Source organism: Bubalus kerabau, chromosome 5 (assembly GCF_029407905.1).
Source record: "Bubalus kerabau isolate K-KA32 ecotype Philippines breed swamp buffalo chromosome 5, PCC_UOA_SB_1v2, whole genome shotgun sequence".
Lineage (NCBI taxonomy): Eukaryota > Metazoa > Chordata > Mammalia > Artiodactyla > Bovidae > Bubalus > Bubalus kerabau.
In genome coordinates, this window is record NC_073628.1 from 85,077,055 (window position 1) to 85,096,585 (window position 19,531).

General features: G+C 35.5%; 1 protein-coding gene across 7 annotated transcripts in view; it reads left to right on the forward strand.

Moving 5' to 3' along the window:
• The window catches only part of AHCTF1 (AT-hook containing transcription factor 1), a 94,151-nt gene that overhangs the window by 36,444 nt on the left and 38,176 nt on the right, over positions 1 to 19,531 (forward strand). For all 7 annotated transcript variants that reach the window (XR_008714854.1, XM_055582056.1, XM_055582060.1 and 4 more), the window contains exons 8-21: positions 1,003 to 1,153; positions 2,902 to 3,034; positions 3,120 to 3,301; positions 3,723 to 3,784; positions 4,619 to 4,747; positions 11,323 to 11,413; positions 12,476 to 12,565; positions 13,734 to 13,874; positions 14,536 to 14,640; positions 15,502 to 15,595; positions 17,163 to 17,286; positions 17,442 to 17,498; positions 18,387 to 18,533; positions 19,089 to 19,276. Coding sequence is in view for 6 of the 7 variants with exons in the window: in XM_055582056.1 (XP_055438031.1) it covers positions 1,003 to 1,153; positions 2,902 to 3,034; positions 3,120 to 3,301; positions 3,723 to 3,784; positions 4,619 to 4,747; positions 11,323 to 11,413; positions 12,476 to 12,565; positions 13,734 to 13,874; positions 14,536 to 14,640; positions 15,502 to 15,595; positions 17,163 to 17,286; positions 17,442 to 17,498; positions 18,387 to 18,533; positions 19,089 to 19,276 (1,694 nt within the window). In the remaining variant the exon portion in view is untranslated. The remainder of the gene's footprint in view (positions 1 to 1,002; positions 1,154 to 2,901; positions 3,035 to 3,119; positions 3,302 to 3,722; positions 3,785 to 4,618; positions 4,748 to 11,322; positions 11,414 to 12,475; positions 12,566 to 13,733; positions 13,875 to 14,535; positions 14,641 to 15,501; positions 15,596 to 17,162; positions 17,287 to 17,441; positions 17,499 to 18,386; positions 18,534 to 19,088; positions 19,277 to 19,531) is intronic.

A 19,531-nucleotide genomic window follows, 5' to 3' on the forward strand; every position in this document is an offset into this window, starting at 1 on the left:
TTGCTTATAGTTGTAAGAGAAGATAAATGCATCTAGCATTTTAAGTGACTGTTGTTCTGGCTGAATCCTTGAGGAAGTAGTGAAGTGCTGCTAATAACCAAATAACCATATTTGGTTAGCTGTCACAATACTTTCTCTAGAACAGGCTTTTTAACCTTGTATTTGAGGGTGTGTGATTGGGTTTTAGGGAGTTCATGAAGCCCTTCAATTTTGTGTGGTATTTTTATGATCACAGTGTCCATGTCGTCCCCGAACCCCCCTCCTCCAGCTCTCCAGTTCCACATCTGTGGATTCAGTCAATCTTGGATCAGAAATATGGGGGGGAGGAATTCCAGAAGGTTTCAGAACACAAAACTTGAATTTGCTGTGCCACAGCAACTATTTCTATGGCATTCACATTGTATTAGGTATTAATAAGTGACCTAGAAATGATTCAAAGCCTATAGGAGGATGTGCATAGGTTATGTGCATTTTATGTAAGAGACTTGAGCATCCACAGATTTTGATATTAGAAGAAGGTCCCGGAACCAGTTCTTCATGGAGAACAAGGGAAAACTATGCATTCTTCTAGAGAAAATAGAAGCTATTCTTTATAGCTTTTGTCAGATTCTTACAGGGATCAGTGAATAAAAATTTAAGAACTAGAGCAAGAACTTCAGTGAAAACAAAGAAGTAGGTTTGCTGGTTTAGAGAATATGTATTTGTAATTTCATTGCTTAGGTCCAATTTATACCCCAACCAGTAATGCATGAAGGTTCCTGTGTTTGATAACAGCTTTAGAAGATTTATTGATAATTATTTTTGAGAAACAAAATTAGCCTTTCTATTTGTGTTTTATCCCACGTGTAAATTTTAGAGCTTTCTTGAATAATTTGTTCTCTTCGGTCTTTTAACTTTTTTGTTTTCTTTATATTGTGTGGAAATTCTTGAACATTTAATTTTAGAATAACTTTTTCTTAGAATCCTATTAAGACATAGATTGGTGTACATGTTATATTTCAGGGGTTGGAGTACTGTGAAGAAAGATACACACTGGACCTCACCGGTGGCATGTTTCCTTTGAGGGGACAGACTGGTAATACCAAACTTTTGGGATGCCAGAGTATAGAGAAATTTCGATCTCACGGTGACAGGGAGGAAAGCATGAATGAAGGTTGGTTTAAAGCACTTTTATTATATAACATGTGAATGCTTAAGATTTGTCTTGATTTAAGATATATGACAGATATTGGTTTCTAGAGTTTGTACTCCTGGCAGTTAAGAAGTTGGAATACTAATTGTGGGATTTATTTAGGACTGTGTGAGATCCGAGGTATTTCTTGTTCTCCAGATCGTGATGTGTAGAACTCAAGAATTGAATAGATTAAGGAGATGAGCAACCTCTTTATTTTTATCTGGCTCTCAAAACAGACACACACAAAAAGATCTCTAGTTGTGACTAGTATGAGTAGTCTCTGAATAATGTTTACTTCTGTATTTTTTGAGACATACACAACAAACATGCTTTGTTGTCTTGAATTTTTTGTTTCCTCTAGTTGTTCTTCCTGGTAAATATTGTGACAGAATGAAAGTGGCATAGATTTTAGAATCCAACATGGATTCAAATCCCAGCTCTGTCACTGGTTGTGAAAGTGAAGTTGCTCGGTCGTGTCCGACTCTTAGCGACCCCATGGACTGCAGCCCACCATGGAGGAGCCTACCAGGCTCCTCCATCCAGGAGATTTTCTAGGCAGGAGTACTGGAGTGGGTTGCCATTGCCCTCTCCAGGGAATCTTCCCAACACAGGGATCAAACCCGGGTCTCCTGCATTGTAGGCAGACGCTTTGCCATCTGAGCCACCAGGGAAGTCCTTTCACAAATTATTTAACATTTGTGACTAAGCTTTTGTTTCCTTATCTGTGAGTGGAATAATACATTTATACCTTCTGCAAAGGGTGGTTGTTAAGAATTGAATGGGACAACATGATAGGTTTATTCAGTTCTGGGAATGCTTAGTGGGGCCCTGGTTTAGCTTGTTCCTATTGGGATTTGTTCTCATGTATAGCTTATTCATCCTAGAGATTTCCTCTGTCCTGGTCCCCATTTTTCATATCCAACTAAACATGTCAAAACAGAATTTATGGAACTCTGTCTCTTACTCCCGACTCATATCTTTTTTATATTTCCTATTAGTTATGTCTTGGATTTTTACTTTCCTTTTTCCTTCTATTGGTCTCTCATCTTTGTTCCTATCTTTCCATTCCACGTACCATTTGGGTACTTGTCTCTCTCCCCTACCACCACTGCCTTAGCATATAGCTGGATCAATCCTTCTCAGCTAGAATTCTTCTACAGAGTTAAGCCCTAAAGCCCAAAGATATCCATTTTAAGTATTGATATTCTCTGGGCTTCCCAGGTGACTCAGAGGTAAAGAATTCTCCTGCCAAAGCAGGAGATGTGGGTTCAATTCCTGGGTCAGGACGATCCCCTGGAGGAGGAAATGGCAACTCACTCCAGTATTCTTGCCTGGGAAATCCCATGGACAGAGGAGCCTGGCAGGCTACAGGCACACACACACATAGTCTCTGGTACTAGCAGTGATTTATTTGTGGGAGAACTTTCATTCAAATCATTTTCTACTTTCTCCTTACAGCATCTTGAAGTTGCCAAACTGTTAACTGAAGACAAGCCAAAGTTACTGTTTTTCTGATGAATGCATTTTAATAAGGTCTTATTGAAATAGAAAAACAGTCAAGATAGAAGTGAATGAACCTCTTGTTACAGAATAAATGATAGAAATGTGTTTTAACAAATCAGATATGAGTTAAACCTCTTAATTTATGGGAAAATCTTCCTACTTATATTTGTTGTATTTATTTTGAGATTATTTATTCTGTTTTTAAAAATTATCTCTTCTTTTAGCTCTGTCTCCTGACACCAGTGTTTCAGTCTTTACCTGGCAGGTGAATATATATGGACAGGGAAAGCCTTCTATATATTTGGGGCTTTTCGACATAAATCGTTGGTACCATGCACAAATGCCAGATTCATTAAGGTATGATTTCTCTATGTATGTAAAATTCTCTAGGAATTTTTATGTGTAGTAATTTATTGACTTAATTGTATAAAATTTCTTTTAGATCAGGAGAATATCTGCATAACTGCTCATATTTTGCGTTGTGGTCACTGGATGCTGTTGTAAGTAGGACTTCTCCACATTACATCTTGGATATATTAGTACATGAGAGAAGTTTAAGTCGAGGAGTTCCTCCCTCATACCCACCTCCTGAGCAGTTTTTTAACCCAAGTACTTACAATTTTGGTACGTATTTATTTAACATTACTTTTTGAGAAAAATAACATGTAAGAGTATGTATATGTGTGCTGTGTGTAGTGTATTATCGTTCATTTCTCATTATGATTAGTTAACATGTATGGATAAGTTACGATGTTAACTTGATATATGTACACAAGAAATTTAATGATTATATGTTTTATAGAAAAATTATCAATATTTGAATTTACTGTAAAACATTAACTATTTCATATTAACTGAACTTGTGATAAGGTTTGGTGTCTTGTTAGGATAGAAATACAGGGACAAATTATTTTAAAATTTATTGTATGTAGTAATACCATGCCTTGCCTAGTAATCTGTTCTTAGGATAAATTTTGTTGTACTAATACCATCCCAAATATAACATGTAAGTGGATTTTTAAAATCTTTTTTCCTTTTATTTTAGATGCCACTTGTTTGTTAAACTCAGGAGTTGTTCATATAACTTGTACTGGCTTTCAGAAGGAGGTGAGTAAGAAATAACAGTTTGGACAGAGTGTTTCTTCTTGAGCTGAAGTCAGATCATGGATTTAAACTTTAGTGTTATTTATATAAACTACTCTTTCATCTTAAAAGGTAGCTTCTGCTAGGCATATGAGATAGCAGCTAGTAGCATCAATTACTGACGGCAACCTTCTAGGAAGAGCTATTAGGGTGTTTATAGCAGCTTTATATGGATGTTAGCTCCTGAACCCTAAGCAAAAGTAAGTCAGTACCTTACTTTACTCCATCTTCTTAATTCTCTTCTTTCTTAAAAAGCGTATGCGTAAATGAAGTAATGCAAAAAAGGTACCTGGCACAGTGGCACAGAGACCAGCTCAGAGTGGATTATGTTGAAAATACTTTTCCAGGAAAACATTAAGTGGCATATCCTTAAACTGATAATCAGCTAGATATGGATGAATGTCATATTTATACTTCATATCAGATCTCTTTCACATTAGACCAAGAAGAATAAACTGAAGCTTTTTCTTTTGTGTGTATTAAGTTTGTTAAGATCTGTTACCAAGTCTTTCAGCTATATAGAAGATAACAGGGCTACCTCATATATAAGCAATTTAAAATTGCTTTTTCAGTAGTACTGATAATTGCATTATCAGTAGTAGTATTTGTGACTGACAAGCATTGGTTACCTCAAGAACCTATGAGCTCTTTTCCTTGCAAGAAGCACAGAAAGTAGTCTTCCACAGTTTTCATTCATACTGTTAAGTGTAAAGTAGGGTAATGGGTTTATTAGTTATTCTTAAATTTGATTATTTGAATTGATTATTGACTGATACCTTATTAATCATTCTGTTATAGACTTTGACTTTTTTAAAGAAATCAGGACCATCTCTCAATGAAGTCATTCCTGATGGTTATAATCGATGTCTTGTGGCTGGCCTTCTCTCACCAAGACTTATTGATATTCAACCTTCCAGTTTAAGTCAGGTGAGAGATTTTTAACTCTTTTTGTTTCTTTTGGATCATGTCATTAGCTTTCTATTACAACAAAAATCTATTAATTTCTTAAAAAGTAAGTTAAGTAGTGTAATGCCAGCTTTGCATGTCAGTAGCTGTGGTTCTTGGATTTGGCTTAAAATTCATACCTGCAGGATCCCATAGGTATAACTTGACACCAGGTCTATAGGCTAGTGAAAAAAAAAAGCTGACTTGAAACTCAACTTTCAAAAAACAAAAGATCATGGCATCTGGTCACATAACTTCATGGCAAATAGATGGGGAAACAAAGCAGTGAGAGCTTTTATTTCCTTGTGCTCCAAAATCACTGCAGATGTTGACTGCACCCATGAATTTAAAAGACGCTTGCTCCTTGGAAGGAAAGCTATGACCAGTGTAGACAGCATATTAAAAAGCAAAGACATTATTTTACTGACAAAGGTCCATCTAGTCAAAGCTATGGTTTTTCCAGTAGTCATGTATGGATGTGAGTTGGACCATAAAGAAAGCTGAGAGCCGAAGAATTGATGCTTTTGAACTGTGGTGTTGGAAAAGACTCTTGAGAGTCCCTTGGACTGCAAGGAGATCCAACCAGTCCATCCTAAAGGAAATCAGTCCTGAATATTCATTAGAAGAACTAATGCTGAAGCTGAAGCTCCAATACTTTGGCCACCTGATGGGAAGAACTGACTCATTAGAAAAGATCCTGATGCTGGGAAAGATTGAAGGTGGGAGGAGAAGGGATGACAGAGGATGAGATGGTTGGATGGCATCATCGACTCGACGGACATGAGTTTGAGTAAACCCCGGGAGGTGGTGATGGACAGGGAAGCCTGGTGTACTGTGAGTCCATGGGGTCACAAAGAGTTGGACAGGACTGAGCGAGACTGAACTGAACTATAGGCTAGGAAACATCATGGATGCATCAGGCATGTCATGAGTAGAAGTCATAAGCCCTTGATGTGATTTCTGATGGTTTGAGAACCACTGCTCTATAAAAACTGCTCTTATGAAAGCCTATTAGTGAAGATTCCAGGATTCTGCAAAACACAAGAGAGGTACGGGAGTCAGACTTAGTAATGGAAGCCAGGCTTAATTTCCCAATGGATACATAAATAAAAATATTGTAAAATCCACACAGTTTTTAGAGTCACAATACATTTTACCAGTCAGGAGACATTTTTAAACAGTGTTGTCTAGTGACAGCTTATAATTCAACATTTTAACTTGGTATTTGCTGAAAGTAAACAAACCCCAGGTCGTTTTTCCTTGGAGAAAGAGAAAATGTTTTAATAACTCTTTTCCCTAAAATATTGTTTGAATTAACTTATTTAAATAATTGTAGATATGTAGCATAATGAATTATTAGGGAAGGAGCCTTTTAAATACCAGATGAATTGTGAATATTGTTGCTGACGGTTTAACACCTGCAGTTGGACTCTAATACCTAATGTCATGAAAATAAGAGAAATGGTCAATCTATTATCAGGATTTTTTTTTCCCTTTCTCCCCTCCTCCCTTTTGTATCACTGTACTGAGCAAATATTGACCATGTAGTTATGTTTAGTCAACCCTCGGTACCCATGAGGGATTGGTTTCCTGGACGCCCATAGATACCAAAATTGAAGGATGCTCAATTAACTTATCGGAGAAGGCAATGGCACCCCACTCCAGTACTCTTGCCTGGAAAATGCCATGGATGGAGGAGCCTGGAAGGCTGCAGTCCAGGGGTCGCTGAGGGTCGGACACGACTGAGCAACTTCACTTTCACTTTTCACTTTCATGCATTGGAGAAGGAAATGGCAACCCACTCCAGTGTTCTTGCCTGGAGAATCCCAGGGATGGGGGAGCCTTGTGGGCTGCCATCTATGGGGTCGCACAGTCGGACAAAACTGAAGTGACTTAGCAGCAGCAGCAATTAACTTATATAATAAGGCATGGTATTTGCATATAACCTGTGCACACCCACCTATGTACTTTAAATCATCTCTAGATTAAAGTACTTAATACAACATATATGCATGTCAATAGTTGCTGCTGCTGCTAAGTCACTTCAGTTGTGTCCGACTCTGTTATCCCACAGACGGCAGCCACTAGGCTCCCCCGTCCCTGGGATTCTCCAGGCAAGAACACTGGAGTGGGTTGCCATTTCCTTCTCCAATGCATGAAAGTGAAAAGTGAAAGGGAAGTCGCTCAGTCGTGTCCCAACTCTTAGCGACCCCATGGACTGCAGCCTACCAAGCTCCTCCATCCATGGGATTTTCCAGGCGAAGTACTGGAGTGGGGTGCCATTGCCTTCTCCTCAATAGTTGCTGGCACACCTCAAATTCAAGTTTTGGGGTTTTTTTTGGAACTTTCTGTAATCTCCCCCACCCCCAAATGTTTCCTATCTGCAGTTGATGAGGAACTGACTGGATATCAACATTTCAGTTTGGTTTTGCTCTTTGTAGAACCCCTTTAGACAAATATTGACTATCCTTGGTTGGTCTCATGTTAGCTTATCTTTGCTTTCCAACTGTGTCTCGTTTGCCTCTTGATTTTGATTTCTGGGAGATGTTTTCATCTAATTTTCTTTTTTTTAGATTTAAAAAATTTAGCCCCAATTTAAAATTTCTACACGCTCTTACTCTTTGATCATTCTTTTTTGGTAGTATTCTGTTCTATTTTATGGATGAAATATCTTCTAGCTCTGTGTTTCAGGTTTTATTTAGTTCCCTGTATTATGCCTGTTTTATCTGGAGTTATTTTTTATTATTTTAGTCTTTTTGATCTGGTTGTTATTTAGTTGCGCAGTCATATTTGATTCTTTGCGACCCTATGGACTATAGCCTGCCAGGCTCCTCTGTCCATGGGATTCTCCAGGCAAGGGTATTGGAGTGGGTTGCCATTTCCTACTCCAGGGGATCTTCCTAACCCAGGGTCTGAACATATGTCTCTTGCATTGCAGGCAGATTGTTTACCATCTGAGCTGCCAGGGAAGCCTTTTGATTTGGTGGCTATACTTAAATGTTTGATGGTTCTTTTCTTTTCATATGTTAAGTGAGTCAGTAACAGATAATAAACTGTCTTCTACATAAACAGAGCTCTGAATTGGGTTCATTAAAAAACCTTAGGTAAATTTTGTCTTGGTGGCCCTTGCTCATAGGACCCTTTGGTCAGGAAATTATCTTTCCCTGCCACAGGCTCCAAATTAGTATTAGTGTTCATCATCCTTAAGGAGCACTTTAAGTGCTCCATTTAATTTTTTTTTATTTTAGAGAATTAATACTGATCCCCCCTATTCTATATTATGAAACTTAGTTACAAGCAATGATATCTAGTTTTAAAAAGAAAAGTAAAGTGAAAGGTTACTCTGGTGGTGCAGTGGATAAGAATCCACCTGCCAGTGCAGGAGACATGTGTTTGATCCCTGGTCCAGGAAGGTCCCACATGCCATGGAGCAACTAAATCTGTGCTCCACAACTACTGAAGCCTGTGCTCTAGAGCCCAGGAGCTGCAACTGCGGAGCCCACATGCCACAGCTCCCGGGGTCTGCACACCCTGGAGCCCGTGCTCTGCACCAGAGAAGCCACTGCAACGAGAAGCCCAAGTACCGCAACTGGAGAGTAGCCCCCACTCGTGGCAGTTAGAGGAAAAAACCCATGCAGCAACAAAGAACCCCGTAGCCAAATATAAATAAATAAGTTTTTTTAAATAAGAAAAAGTGAGAAAAAATTAGCTATAATTCAGCCATTCAGCCATGTTAGTCAAATAGCATTTAGTATCTTTTTGTGATTATTTTGAATCTGGTAATTCAACCCTAGGTTTCTTTCCACTTACATAGATAAAACATGAATAATTTCAATTTAGAAAATAGGCTAAAGTATGTGGAGGCATGCAAATATTGGCATTTTGTTGACTTTTTATGTATCTTTTTAAAAACTTTATTCCTAAAATAGACCAAATTGAGCTGAATTGGTTAGTAATGGATATGTTGAGATGAAGCAAAAAAAGCGAGGAAGAGATTCCTTCAAAATGTTAGAGTGGTTACCATGGAGAATGGGAGGAGTGAATGGAAATTTCTTTTGATTAGGTAGGAGGAGACAGGGCTTCTGGCAAATATTCTTAATCTAGACTTGGACCAGTTTCATCAGTGTCCAGTTGGTAATTAGTTGTTAGTTGTATGTATGGTATATGGACTTTTTGATGTGTATACTTTCCTGTATCTCTTTATCCCACCATATACAATAAAAAAATGATAGCATATATACATATATTTGTTATCAGGGTTTTTTTCTGTGAATGACATATTGATATACTTTTTCTCTAATTGGGTTGTTTATGGAAACTCTTTATAAAATATGTAGATATTTATCTTGTCATAAATCTTACAGATAGTACCCCTTTTGTTCCCCTTTTGTTTGCTCTTCACTGTTTCATGATATCTCTTATCACATTCAAAATAATGTTTTTATAGTCAAATGCATTTTATAGCTCTGACTCTGGCTTAAAATTTTAACACCTAAATGTTTCTTTAAGGCTCTAACTCATTTTCTGTGTGTCAGATAAAATAAAGATTCAGTTATTTTTCTCCCAGATGATTAGTCTAGCTGTGTTATATCATTTGTGAAACAGGACCCAAAATATCTTTTTCTCATGCTACTGAAATATTGCCTTTATCTGATACTATATGTCCATATCAACTGGGTTCTATTTCTGGGCTTTTATCTTGTCTCATAAATCTAGTTATCTATTTCTATACCATTTTAATATATTGCTTTGATATTTGGAAATGCAGCCTGGTTTTTTAATCTATAATTTTGGGGAATTCATAGGCACTTACTCTTTTTATTAATTATAAGATGGTTTTATCCAGTATTCCTGTTGGAATTCTTTTGAGCATTTTATTATATTCACATGTTAATTTGAGGGAGAGTTGACATTTGTATCTTTCCATTTATTTAGGGTTTATTTTTACATCTGTCATAAGAGTTTATGGTTATTTTCCAGTGAGTTTCTATTTTTATCCCTAAATGTTTTATAGTATTTTTTATGAATAGACCATTTTCCCCATATTCATTCAGAAATAGAGTTGGGTTTTGTATATTCATTCGATGCTATTAATACTTGGCTAGATTAGAATCTCTTAGATTTTCAAGGCATGCAATCATCAGCAAATATAGGCTTTCTGCACCCCTCCCCCCAGTTTATTACTTTATTTTCTTATGCCATTTAGTGGAACCTCTACAGATTATAGAAAAATAATGGTACTACCAGACATCCTTGTTTTGTCCTTGATTTTAATGTAAATTGTTCTATTGAATCTCCATTTAGATTCATGCTGTAGTTTTGGGGTATCTTTATCATATTGTAGCTCTCTCTATTCCTGTTTAATTCATCTATTTATTCCTATGATTCCTTTTTAAAAAAATATTTGTTGTAGTGAATGAAATTCATAGATTCTTAAATAAAGTGTAAAATAAAGTGTCAATAAAGTATAAACGAACAACTTTGTTGAGATTTAATTCCTATAATTCAGTGGTTTTTAGTATAGAGTTGTGCAACTATCACAACATTCAATTTCAGAATATTTTTATCACCTCCCTCCAAACCCCATAACCAGTCAATTCCTTTTCCTCCTCTCTTCCAGTCTTTGGTGACCACTAATCTACTGTCTTTGTAGATTTATTTGCTCTAGATATATTGTGTGTGTGTGTGTTAGTTGCTTCAGTTGTGTCCGACTCTTTGCAATCCCATGGACTGTAGCCTGTCAGGCTCCTCTCTCCATGGGATTCTCCAGGCAAGAATACTAGAGTGGGTTGCCATTGACATTTTATATAAATATAATCAAATAATATGTGGCCTTTTGTGACTTACTTCTTTGACTTAGAACAATATTTTCAAGATTTATCCATGGTGGAGCACATATCAGAACTTCACCCCGTTTCATGGCTGTGTAATATTCCACTGTATGATATACCACATTTTATTTATCTGTTCTTCAGTTTCAGGGCATTTTGGTTGTTTCCATTTTTGGCCGTTAGAAATAATGCTTCACATAACAGTTTTTGTGTGGATGTTTGTTTTTCAGTTCTCTTGGGTGTATACCCAAGTGTGAAACCACTGGGTCATATGGTAACTTTATAGTTAAGATTTTGAGAAGCTACCAGACTGTTTTCCAAAGTGGCTGTCTCATTAAATCCCATGGACGGAGGAGCTTGGTAGGCTGCAGTCCATGCTAAAGGTCGGACACAACTGAGCGACTTCGCTTTCACTTTTCACTTGCATGCATTGGAGAAGGAAATGGCAACCCACTCCAGTGTTCTTGCCTGGAGGACAGGGGAGCCTGGTGGGCTGCCTAGGTCTATGGGGTCCCACAGAGTCGGACACGACTGAAGTGACTTAGCAGCAGCAGTGTATGAGGAGTTTCTACACCATCACCAGTGCTTGTTGTTTTTTTGTGGATAGCCATCCTGGGGAATCATAATGATTTTTAATCCTTTAAAATTTTGGGTTGTGAGCTAGAACTTGATACCTCTGTCTCTGATCACATATCCTTTCTTTTCTTTTTTTAAAATATGGTTTAGGAAGAACAGTTAGAAGCTATATTGTCAGCAGCAATCCAGACAAGTTCTCTGGGACTTTTGACAGGGTGTATCAAAAGATGGATAACAGAAGGTAAGATTGTGATTTTTAACAATTAAAAAATGCTTTGTAGTTTAAAAATTATCAATTTACTGTGGGGGGTGGTAAGTTAACTTTATTTTGAGATAATTGTGTTCACATGCAATTGTAAGACATTTACAGTGTACCCTTATCCCCTATGAATGATAAGATGTGGCATGTCTCTAGTATTATATCACATACAGGACTTCTCTTCTTCTCTTTGATAGCCATGCTTACTACCGATAGCCCCCACCCCATTCCTAATGCCCAGCACCCATTCATTTATTGTCTATTTCTATAATTTTGTCATTTCAAAAGTGTTCATAAATGGAATCCGACAGTATGTAACCTTTTAGGGTTGACTCTTTTTCACTCAGAAAAATTCTCTGCCATTCAAGTTGTATGTTTTACTCTCTTTGCAAACAAACATTTCACACACACGTGTTGTTTTTATTCTGACCATTTGATAAGTTGAAGGCATCATGCTTCTTTCAAAATATTTCAATATGTTTCCTTCTAAGAACAAGGATATTCACTTAACAAAACACTTTGGAGTTAGAAAAATCAGGAAAATTAATATTGATACATGTTATTACCTAATCTGTAGATTCTATTGGAATATCACTAATTGCCCCAATAATGTCCTTTGTAACATTTTTAGGGAGAGGGAATTCAGAATCCCGTCCAGAATATATTTTATATTTAGTTTTCATGTTGTTTTACTCGCTCATAATATTGTGTAAATCTTAAGCATTTGTCTTTGAAGAAATTGACATTTTTAAAGAATATGGGCCTATTATTTTGTAGCCTGCCTCTCAGGTTGTGTTTGTTGATATTTCGTCATGATTAGATTTAGATTTTACGTTTTTCATAGCAGCATCATGTAAATGGATGTGCTCCCTCATGTGATATCCTGAGCACAGATGCAGCCAGTCTGTCTCCATCAATATTGATGTTAACATCGCTCACTTGTTTAGGGTGGTTTTTGTCAGGTTTCTTCACTGAAAAGTTTCTTTTTTTTTTTTTGTAATTAGTAACCATTCTTCATTTTTCCCTTCCATATTTACAAATAAGAACAACCAAATTCTGCTGCTAATTTACGCTTTGTTCTTGAATGGACATGGAATAAAGTGGTTTTCACAAAAGAGGAATTTGACAGACTATGTAAGTATTATATATATAAAAAAATAATCTTGGTTTATGTTTTGAGTACATAACAATAAATTTTTAATTATTTTGAAGTTGCAAACTCTTTGAAAAAGTCCCAGAAAGAAACTATTTCATTTTATATTAGAGTGAAAAAATTATTTTTTTGATCAAGATTTTGTAGCAGATTGTTTAGATTGGCAACATGGTAGGCATGTTTCCAGGAGCAAGTTTCAGAATTATATCATATCTTTTAATCTTAGGCATTTAATTTATAAGATATGCTGATGATGGAATAAAGAGAATATGCCAGTTAACCTCTGAGCTTTATTCATTTTCTATTTAAAATACTTAGGAGTGTAAAGAAGCGGAATAGTAGGGCAAAAACTCAAATCACCTCTTGTCTTCTACTAACATGTCATTAGTCATATCAGGTTATTTATTAGTCTTTTGTACACCTTGAGTTTTAAAATATGCTGTGAATATTAAAACCCATTATGTCCAACTAGTGCAAAAATAATATTGAAGGTAATACATGATTGCCTTGTGCATGAAAGTACATTTTAAGTTTATTTAGAAGTATATGTGCATTTGTTATTACTGTTATGTCTTGATGAGTGAACAAATTGGACTTTTAAAAAAGTTTTTCTTAGCAGAGGATTTTTTAAACCTACAAAATTTGATAGGAGGATATAGGGTTCTGTATAGTGTTTTTGTTGTTGTTTAGTCGCTAAGTTGTGTCCAAAAATGCATTTGTGAACTCAGCCTTAAGCTTGAAATGAGAGGACAGCCAAGTCTACATTATAGCAAGCATGCAGTTATATTGTATTAAGTCTCTGAATCTTAATTTCATTGTCTCACTTTTCCAAAGACTAGAGGTGGAAGAAAGAGTTCTTATAAAATAATAATCACACAGCAACATAGTACTGATTTCTAGTGAATCTGAAGTTGAATCTATATCACTTTTGTCTGTGCTCACCTCATTCTGCATTTTTTAAAGATAGAATTTGTAGCTGTCCTTTCTATATTCCTTGAGGATGTTTGTCATTTGAAGCTTGTCTTTTTAAATCTCACAATGTATAGAATAATTCTGTGATTAAAGGAATTTGGGATATTTTGCATTTATTATTTTAATTAAGTCAAGATTTAGTGTGTCAAAACTAATCTTGTCTTTTTTTCTTGGAAGGTACACCGTTATTTGATGGTTCATGTCGTTTCATCGACCCACAAACTATACAGTCTCTCCAGCAGTGCCATTTACTTCTTAGCAATCTTAGTACAGTCTTAAGCTGTTTTGCAGCTGAGGCCCACGACATCACTGAGAGAGGTGTGCTCCTGTCTTATGTAAATGAATGTTTCATTGACTTTTGCTTCTTGACTTCCGGACGGAATACATTTCCTATGCATTAGATGGATTATTGGGCAAAGAGGCCATTATTTCTCAAATGCTAGATTTTTTTTTTTTTTTTTTCCAAATGAAAAGCTACAAATGTTATTAGATGAACCATGAGTTCATGATTAAATAAGGTTGGGAAATTGGGGATTTAAAGATTGTTAAGGCAGTGTATTAGTGGTAGAACTTCAGATTTTTAAATTATATTTAAGTTTTTGTGCATAGAGTTGGTCTTCATAATTTTTCTCCTCTGGTTTTCCATTGAAACAAAATAGCCAGTTTCATATAAAGGCCTGGTTTGAACAGCCTGTGTTAATGATACTGTAGTAGTTTGTTTTAATGTATAAATCTGATTATTGAAAATAGCTAAATGGGAGTGTAGCTAATATGGAAGCATATTTACTTAAAATGTCTATTTTAGTCAGTGAGTTAGTTTAGCATTTTGGAGATTATTTGTTCAAGCTAAATTTGTTTAAAAATACATGGATATAAAAATCACCAAGTAGTTACTGTTTTTGAAAACTATAGAGTGTCTTGATTTTTCATTTGTGGTTGATAAATTGAAAACTAAACAACTGATTTCAACTCTTTACAGGTCTTACAGATTTAAGCAATAAGTATATGGTTACCCAGCTCATCTGTCAGTATGCACAAGTGGTTCTTTGGTTCTCTCATTCTGGCCTTTTACCAGAGGGCTTAGGTAAAATATTTCCTTAATCTATAAATATTAATGAAACATTCTTAAATCTTTATAATTTTGTTGTTCTATTGTTGGGGTTTCCTTCCTTCTACCACTCTCTTGTCTTTTCTTTTATTCTTACCTTCTTTTCTTGTATTCTCTTTGTGCCTTCAGTGCTTCACCCCATGCCTGATATGCAGGTGTTGCACGCATGTTTGTTGGGTTAAAAAAAAATTTTTGACAAAACATGGTTTCTGAAGATGGATTCAGTGATATCACCAGCTATAATTTAGATCCATAGAAGTATGAGTTTAAAATCTAATTTGTCCATCTTTTTCTCTTCAAGGTTCTTTTAATATGGTTATTAACCAATACTTTTTGCCATCAATTACTTACCCCGTTTTATCTAATAATTCATGCTAATACCAGGAATTAGAGAATTTGACTTTTACTACATTTGTGTAGAACAAAAGCCTCCAACTTCTTGTATTTCCAGGATTCACAGACTTAGAAGTGTATCTGCCACTGTGCATAATTACTGTTGATCTTATTCTTTCATAATTCTCTTAGATTTTTACTTGAACACATAGTGAATTTGCTTACTTTTAGATTATCATTTGTGCCTAAGGGAGTAAAATAATTTTCTGAAATAGTTTTTCCAGGGTCTTTAACTGGCATCCTGTTGTTACAAGACTTTCTTGAGACACTCAGTTTTCTCATTTATGCGTCTGTTAATAAAGTGTTCTTTTATTACTTTAAGAAGCCTGCAATTTAAAGAATATCATAAAATTGTAGTAAAATATCAATTATGTAACCTTAAGTTTATGGGGAGTGTTTTGGAAATATTACTAGCTTTTCTTCCAACTCTTATGAAACATCTAGATGATGCTGTGCAGTTGTCAAGGTTATGCTACAACTACCCCGTAATTCAGAATTACTACACCAGCCGTCGACAGAAGTGTGAGCGTTCATCAAGGTATAGTACATCCAGAGCCTTCAAAAACCATTTTAGAAGTTACTTGTATAAGAAATCAAAGCTTTCTCAGAATAGAATTCATTATGTTATAAAAAAAAGATTAAAGGGGTGGAAATCTCAGTAAAGTATATGAATTTGTCCCCAGCATTACTATTTTAGTTGTAGTGTTTGCCTTGACCTACTGTTTACATCTTTATTTTAGAATTTGAATACAGCTATTTATTATTTCCTAAATCTATTTACCACATGATTGATTTATTGGAGGAGATTCTATAATTTAAGTATACATTTTTCCTGAGAATTCTTATTCAGAAGACGACTTGAAACAACTGTTACTAAAGCTGAAAATATATCATGTTAGTTACTTTACATTCTTTGCATTAACATTTGCATTTCAGCACTTTATCCACTTTTTTCTTTATTGCCTTTTTCTCTCTTTTCTTTAAATATGAACTCCCCCTTCCCCTTAAATACTTATGTGGTTGGGTCCTTTGAAATAAAGATATAAAAGTAATAAAAGAAAAAAAGAGTAATGTTTTACAGCCTTGACTCTACCTTGGAATTATAAATAGCCTTCTTCCTCAAGTTGGAATGACAGAATTGTGGAGTGGATTATAATATTTAGAGCAATTATTCCCAAACGTTGATTCCAGGTTTGTTGTCTGAATCACTTGGAAACCTGTACAAAGTTGTGCATAGTTAGAGGATCCAGAATCTAATCAAGGATTAGATTAGAATAACTAATAACTAATCTAGAATAGTGAGCATGGACTTGGGAAAATTATAAGGTGTATTTAAAATTTCTAGATCTGTTATTTCCTAAGTGTATGTCCTTGAGCAGATTGGATAAACTTTCTAATCCTATTTATCACAAATTAGAAAGTCAATATAAAGTAAATATAACAATGAAATAAAATATCTTTCTTTCAATGCCTTATTCAAGAAAATTTCATCCAATAAGTAGTAACTGCTATTGTTGTTATTAATATTAGATGAGGAAACAGACGGGGTCAGTATCTGCTTATCACCTGTATGTGCTCAATAATAAATATTAGGAGGGAACCCACTCCAGTGTTCTTGCCTGGAGAATCCCAGGGATGGGGGAGCCTGGTGGTCTGCCGTCTATGGGGTCGCACAGAGCCGGACACGACTGAAGTGACTTAGCAATTAGCAATGAGGTTTAAAAACTAGTCCAGGTGATAAAACTGAAAGTAAAACTTTTTGACTTTGAACTACAGTATTTACTTTATCTATACTGAGATATCATGCTCTTTGGTAACTTGCTCAAGGTGGTAAAAAGTAAACAGCATTTTGCTGACTAGACCACTTTCTCCCCTGGAACCTGACCTTTACTGACTGACTTGGCTAATAACCAAACTTGAGGCTTCTTCAGGGTTTATCTGACTAACTTTATTTGGTGTCCAGATTTCTTATGATGGGATCCTGTCCTCAAATTTCTTCTGCCTTTGATAGTTGAGATCGTTACTTTTAAGAGTTGGCTGCTGGTTGTTTTGATAATAATAATTAGCACTAATGCTCAATATCCTTAATATTGCTCTTATTGCAGAGGGAAGTGGAACCCTGATTGCTTAATGATTGATGGAATGGTTTCTCAGTTAGGAGATCGAGTAGAGAAGTTGTGGAAACGGGACGAAGGAGGCACAGGAAAATATCCTCCTACAAGTCTACATGTAGGTTTGCGGTAACACAATATCATTTAATCTCAAAAGCTGGGCTGGGAGAGGGAGGAATGCTTAATTGGTTTTTTCATACCTGGCATGGGCTTGGGAAAAACAGGAACATAAATGAATGAATATGTAAAATGCACTAAATTTTTTTTTAATAGGCGTTACTTGACATATACCTACTAGACAACATTACTGAAGCAAGCAAGCATTCTGTTGTATCCTTTAAAATTTTATCAAGTAATTCACATATTACCAAAATCATACAATGTCAGAGTAGTAGGACCCTTATGCATCTAATCCAATCTCAATTTCACATTTGAATTTGTTTTAAAGGAAAGATTCTTAATCCAGGACCTGTTGGTTGGATTCAGATGGTCTTTCGTTAACCTTGAAACTATGCAAAATGTTTATGTTTATTTTTCTAGAGATACAGTTCTTGGCTTTCATCAGACTCAAATGTGTCCAAGACATTCCTGAAGTTAAAGACAGCTCTAGAACATTGCTAGCATGTGGTCATTCTCCATGAGATTTTATATGCTGGATGGGAATGCATTAATTAATGCATTAGCTTAAATTACCTAGGTAGGCCTTGTGGTCTTTTAAGTAAGATTTCTGTACTAAAGTCTATTTCTTAGTCAAAATGCATAGTTTTATTCATAATTTATAAAATAAATAATGTGTTTGTTTAAACTGCCAGGGTTTGTTGGATAACTGGAATTTCATCTATGGCTTTGTTTCTTAAATTTGTTAATCTGCTAACTTCGGTGAAGAAAGTATGCTTTAGTTCATCTCCTTGTGGTGCCTGTGTGCTAAGTCGCTTCGGTCACGTGTGACCCTATGAACTGTAGCCCACCAGGCTCCTCTGTCTGTGGGATTCTCTAGGCAAGAATACTGGAGTGGGTTGCCATTTCTGCCTCCAGGGGACAAAGTACCTTTGTGGTGGTACTTAATACAGAATGAATGAAGTTGGTTGTGGGGTTGGCTGTACCGACATTTAATAAAACTGTCTTAAGCCTTTTTTCTCATATCTTCTATTGTTACCTATTGCAGATATATATGTAGGAGTTTTTCTTTTTATTGTCCTTAATCCTCTTTTTTTAAAGACTATTTATTTGCTACTTGATATTATGTATTCCTTTCCAAACAAAACGGATACTTCAATTGAATCATTTCCAACTGCCTTTGCCATTTCTTGGGGCCAGGTTAAACTTATTCAAGGATTTTGGCTGATAGATCATAATGACTATGAGGTAAGTCTGTATAGTTCATTTAGAATGTTAAACTTTTGTAAACTATTAGAATTTTAGGAAAAATACATTTAATATTAAAGATATGACACAGTCTACTTCCGGAGGTATTTTAAGGATTCAGTTTAATCAGTACCTTCACCAAGCACCATTTCCGGCAACAAGAATATACAACGATAAAATAGTTTAGAACCCCAAGAGTCTTATTGTCTAAAGAAACATACAAACAATTACCAGTAGTGCAAATATAGTCATTTTTATGTTACAGACATATTTGGTGTGTTGGGTGAACCAGAGAAGCCAGAATTTGACATTGATGTATGAAATTGGTGATGGAAAGATTTTATATACTCACTTGACAAGATCTCCAAAGTATGAGGCTTTTGATAAGGCTTTTATTTAAAATAAAATATACAGTAAAGTAGATATTTTCAGATATATTTAAACGGGTTTTATTTTAATTTGCATAGGTTTAGTATATTGCCTTTTTTTTTTTTTTTTTTTCCAAAGTGCAAAGCATTGTATTTAATTTACCAGTTTTCATTGTCATTTTTGCAGAGCGGTTTGGATCTTCTGTTTCACCCGGCTACTGCAAAACCTGTGTCATGGCAACATTCAAAGATTATTGAAGCCTTCATGAGTCAGGGTGAGCACAGACAAGCCCTCAGATACATTCAGACAATGAAGCCAACAGTGTCCAGTGGTAGAGATGTTATCCTTCACCTCACTGTTTTGCTTTTTAATAGGTAAGTACCTGTTTTGCAAGTACAATCGAACTCTTGGCCATGTATTAATAGAATGGAACTGATGAAATAGAGCAATATATTTCGACTTGGTTGCATTGCACAATATTCTTATGTTCTTCATCTTTCATCATTGAGAAGAATGTAAAGCACCTTTTACCTAGAATAAGATGAATAAAAGAAGTAATGAGTAAAAGGTGAAATCAGACTGAGGTTTAAAAATTATGTTGGTTTCTACCTGGCAGTGTTGACAGTTTT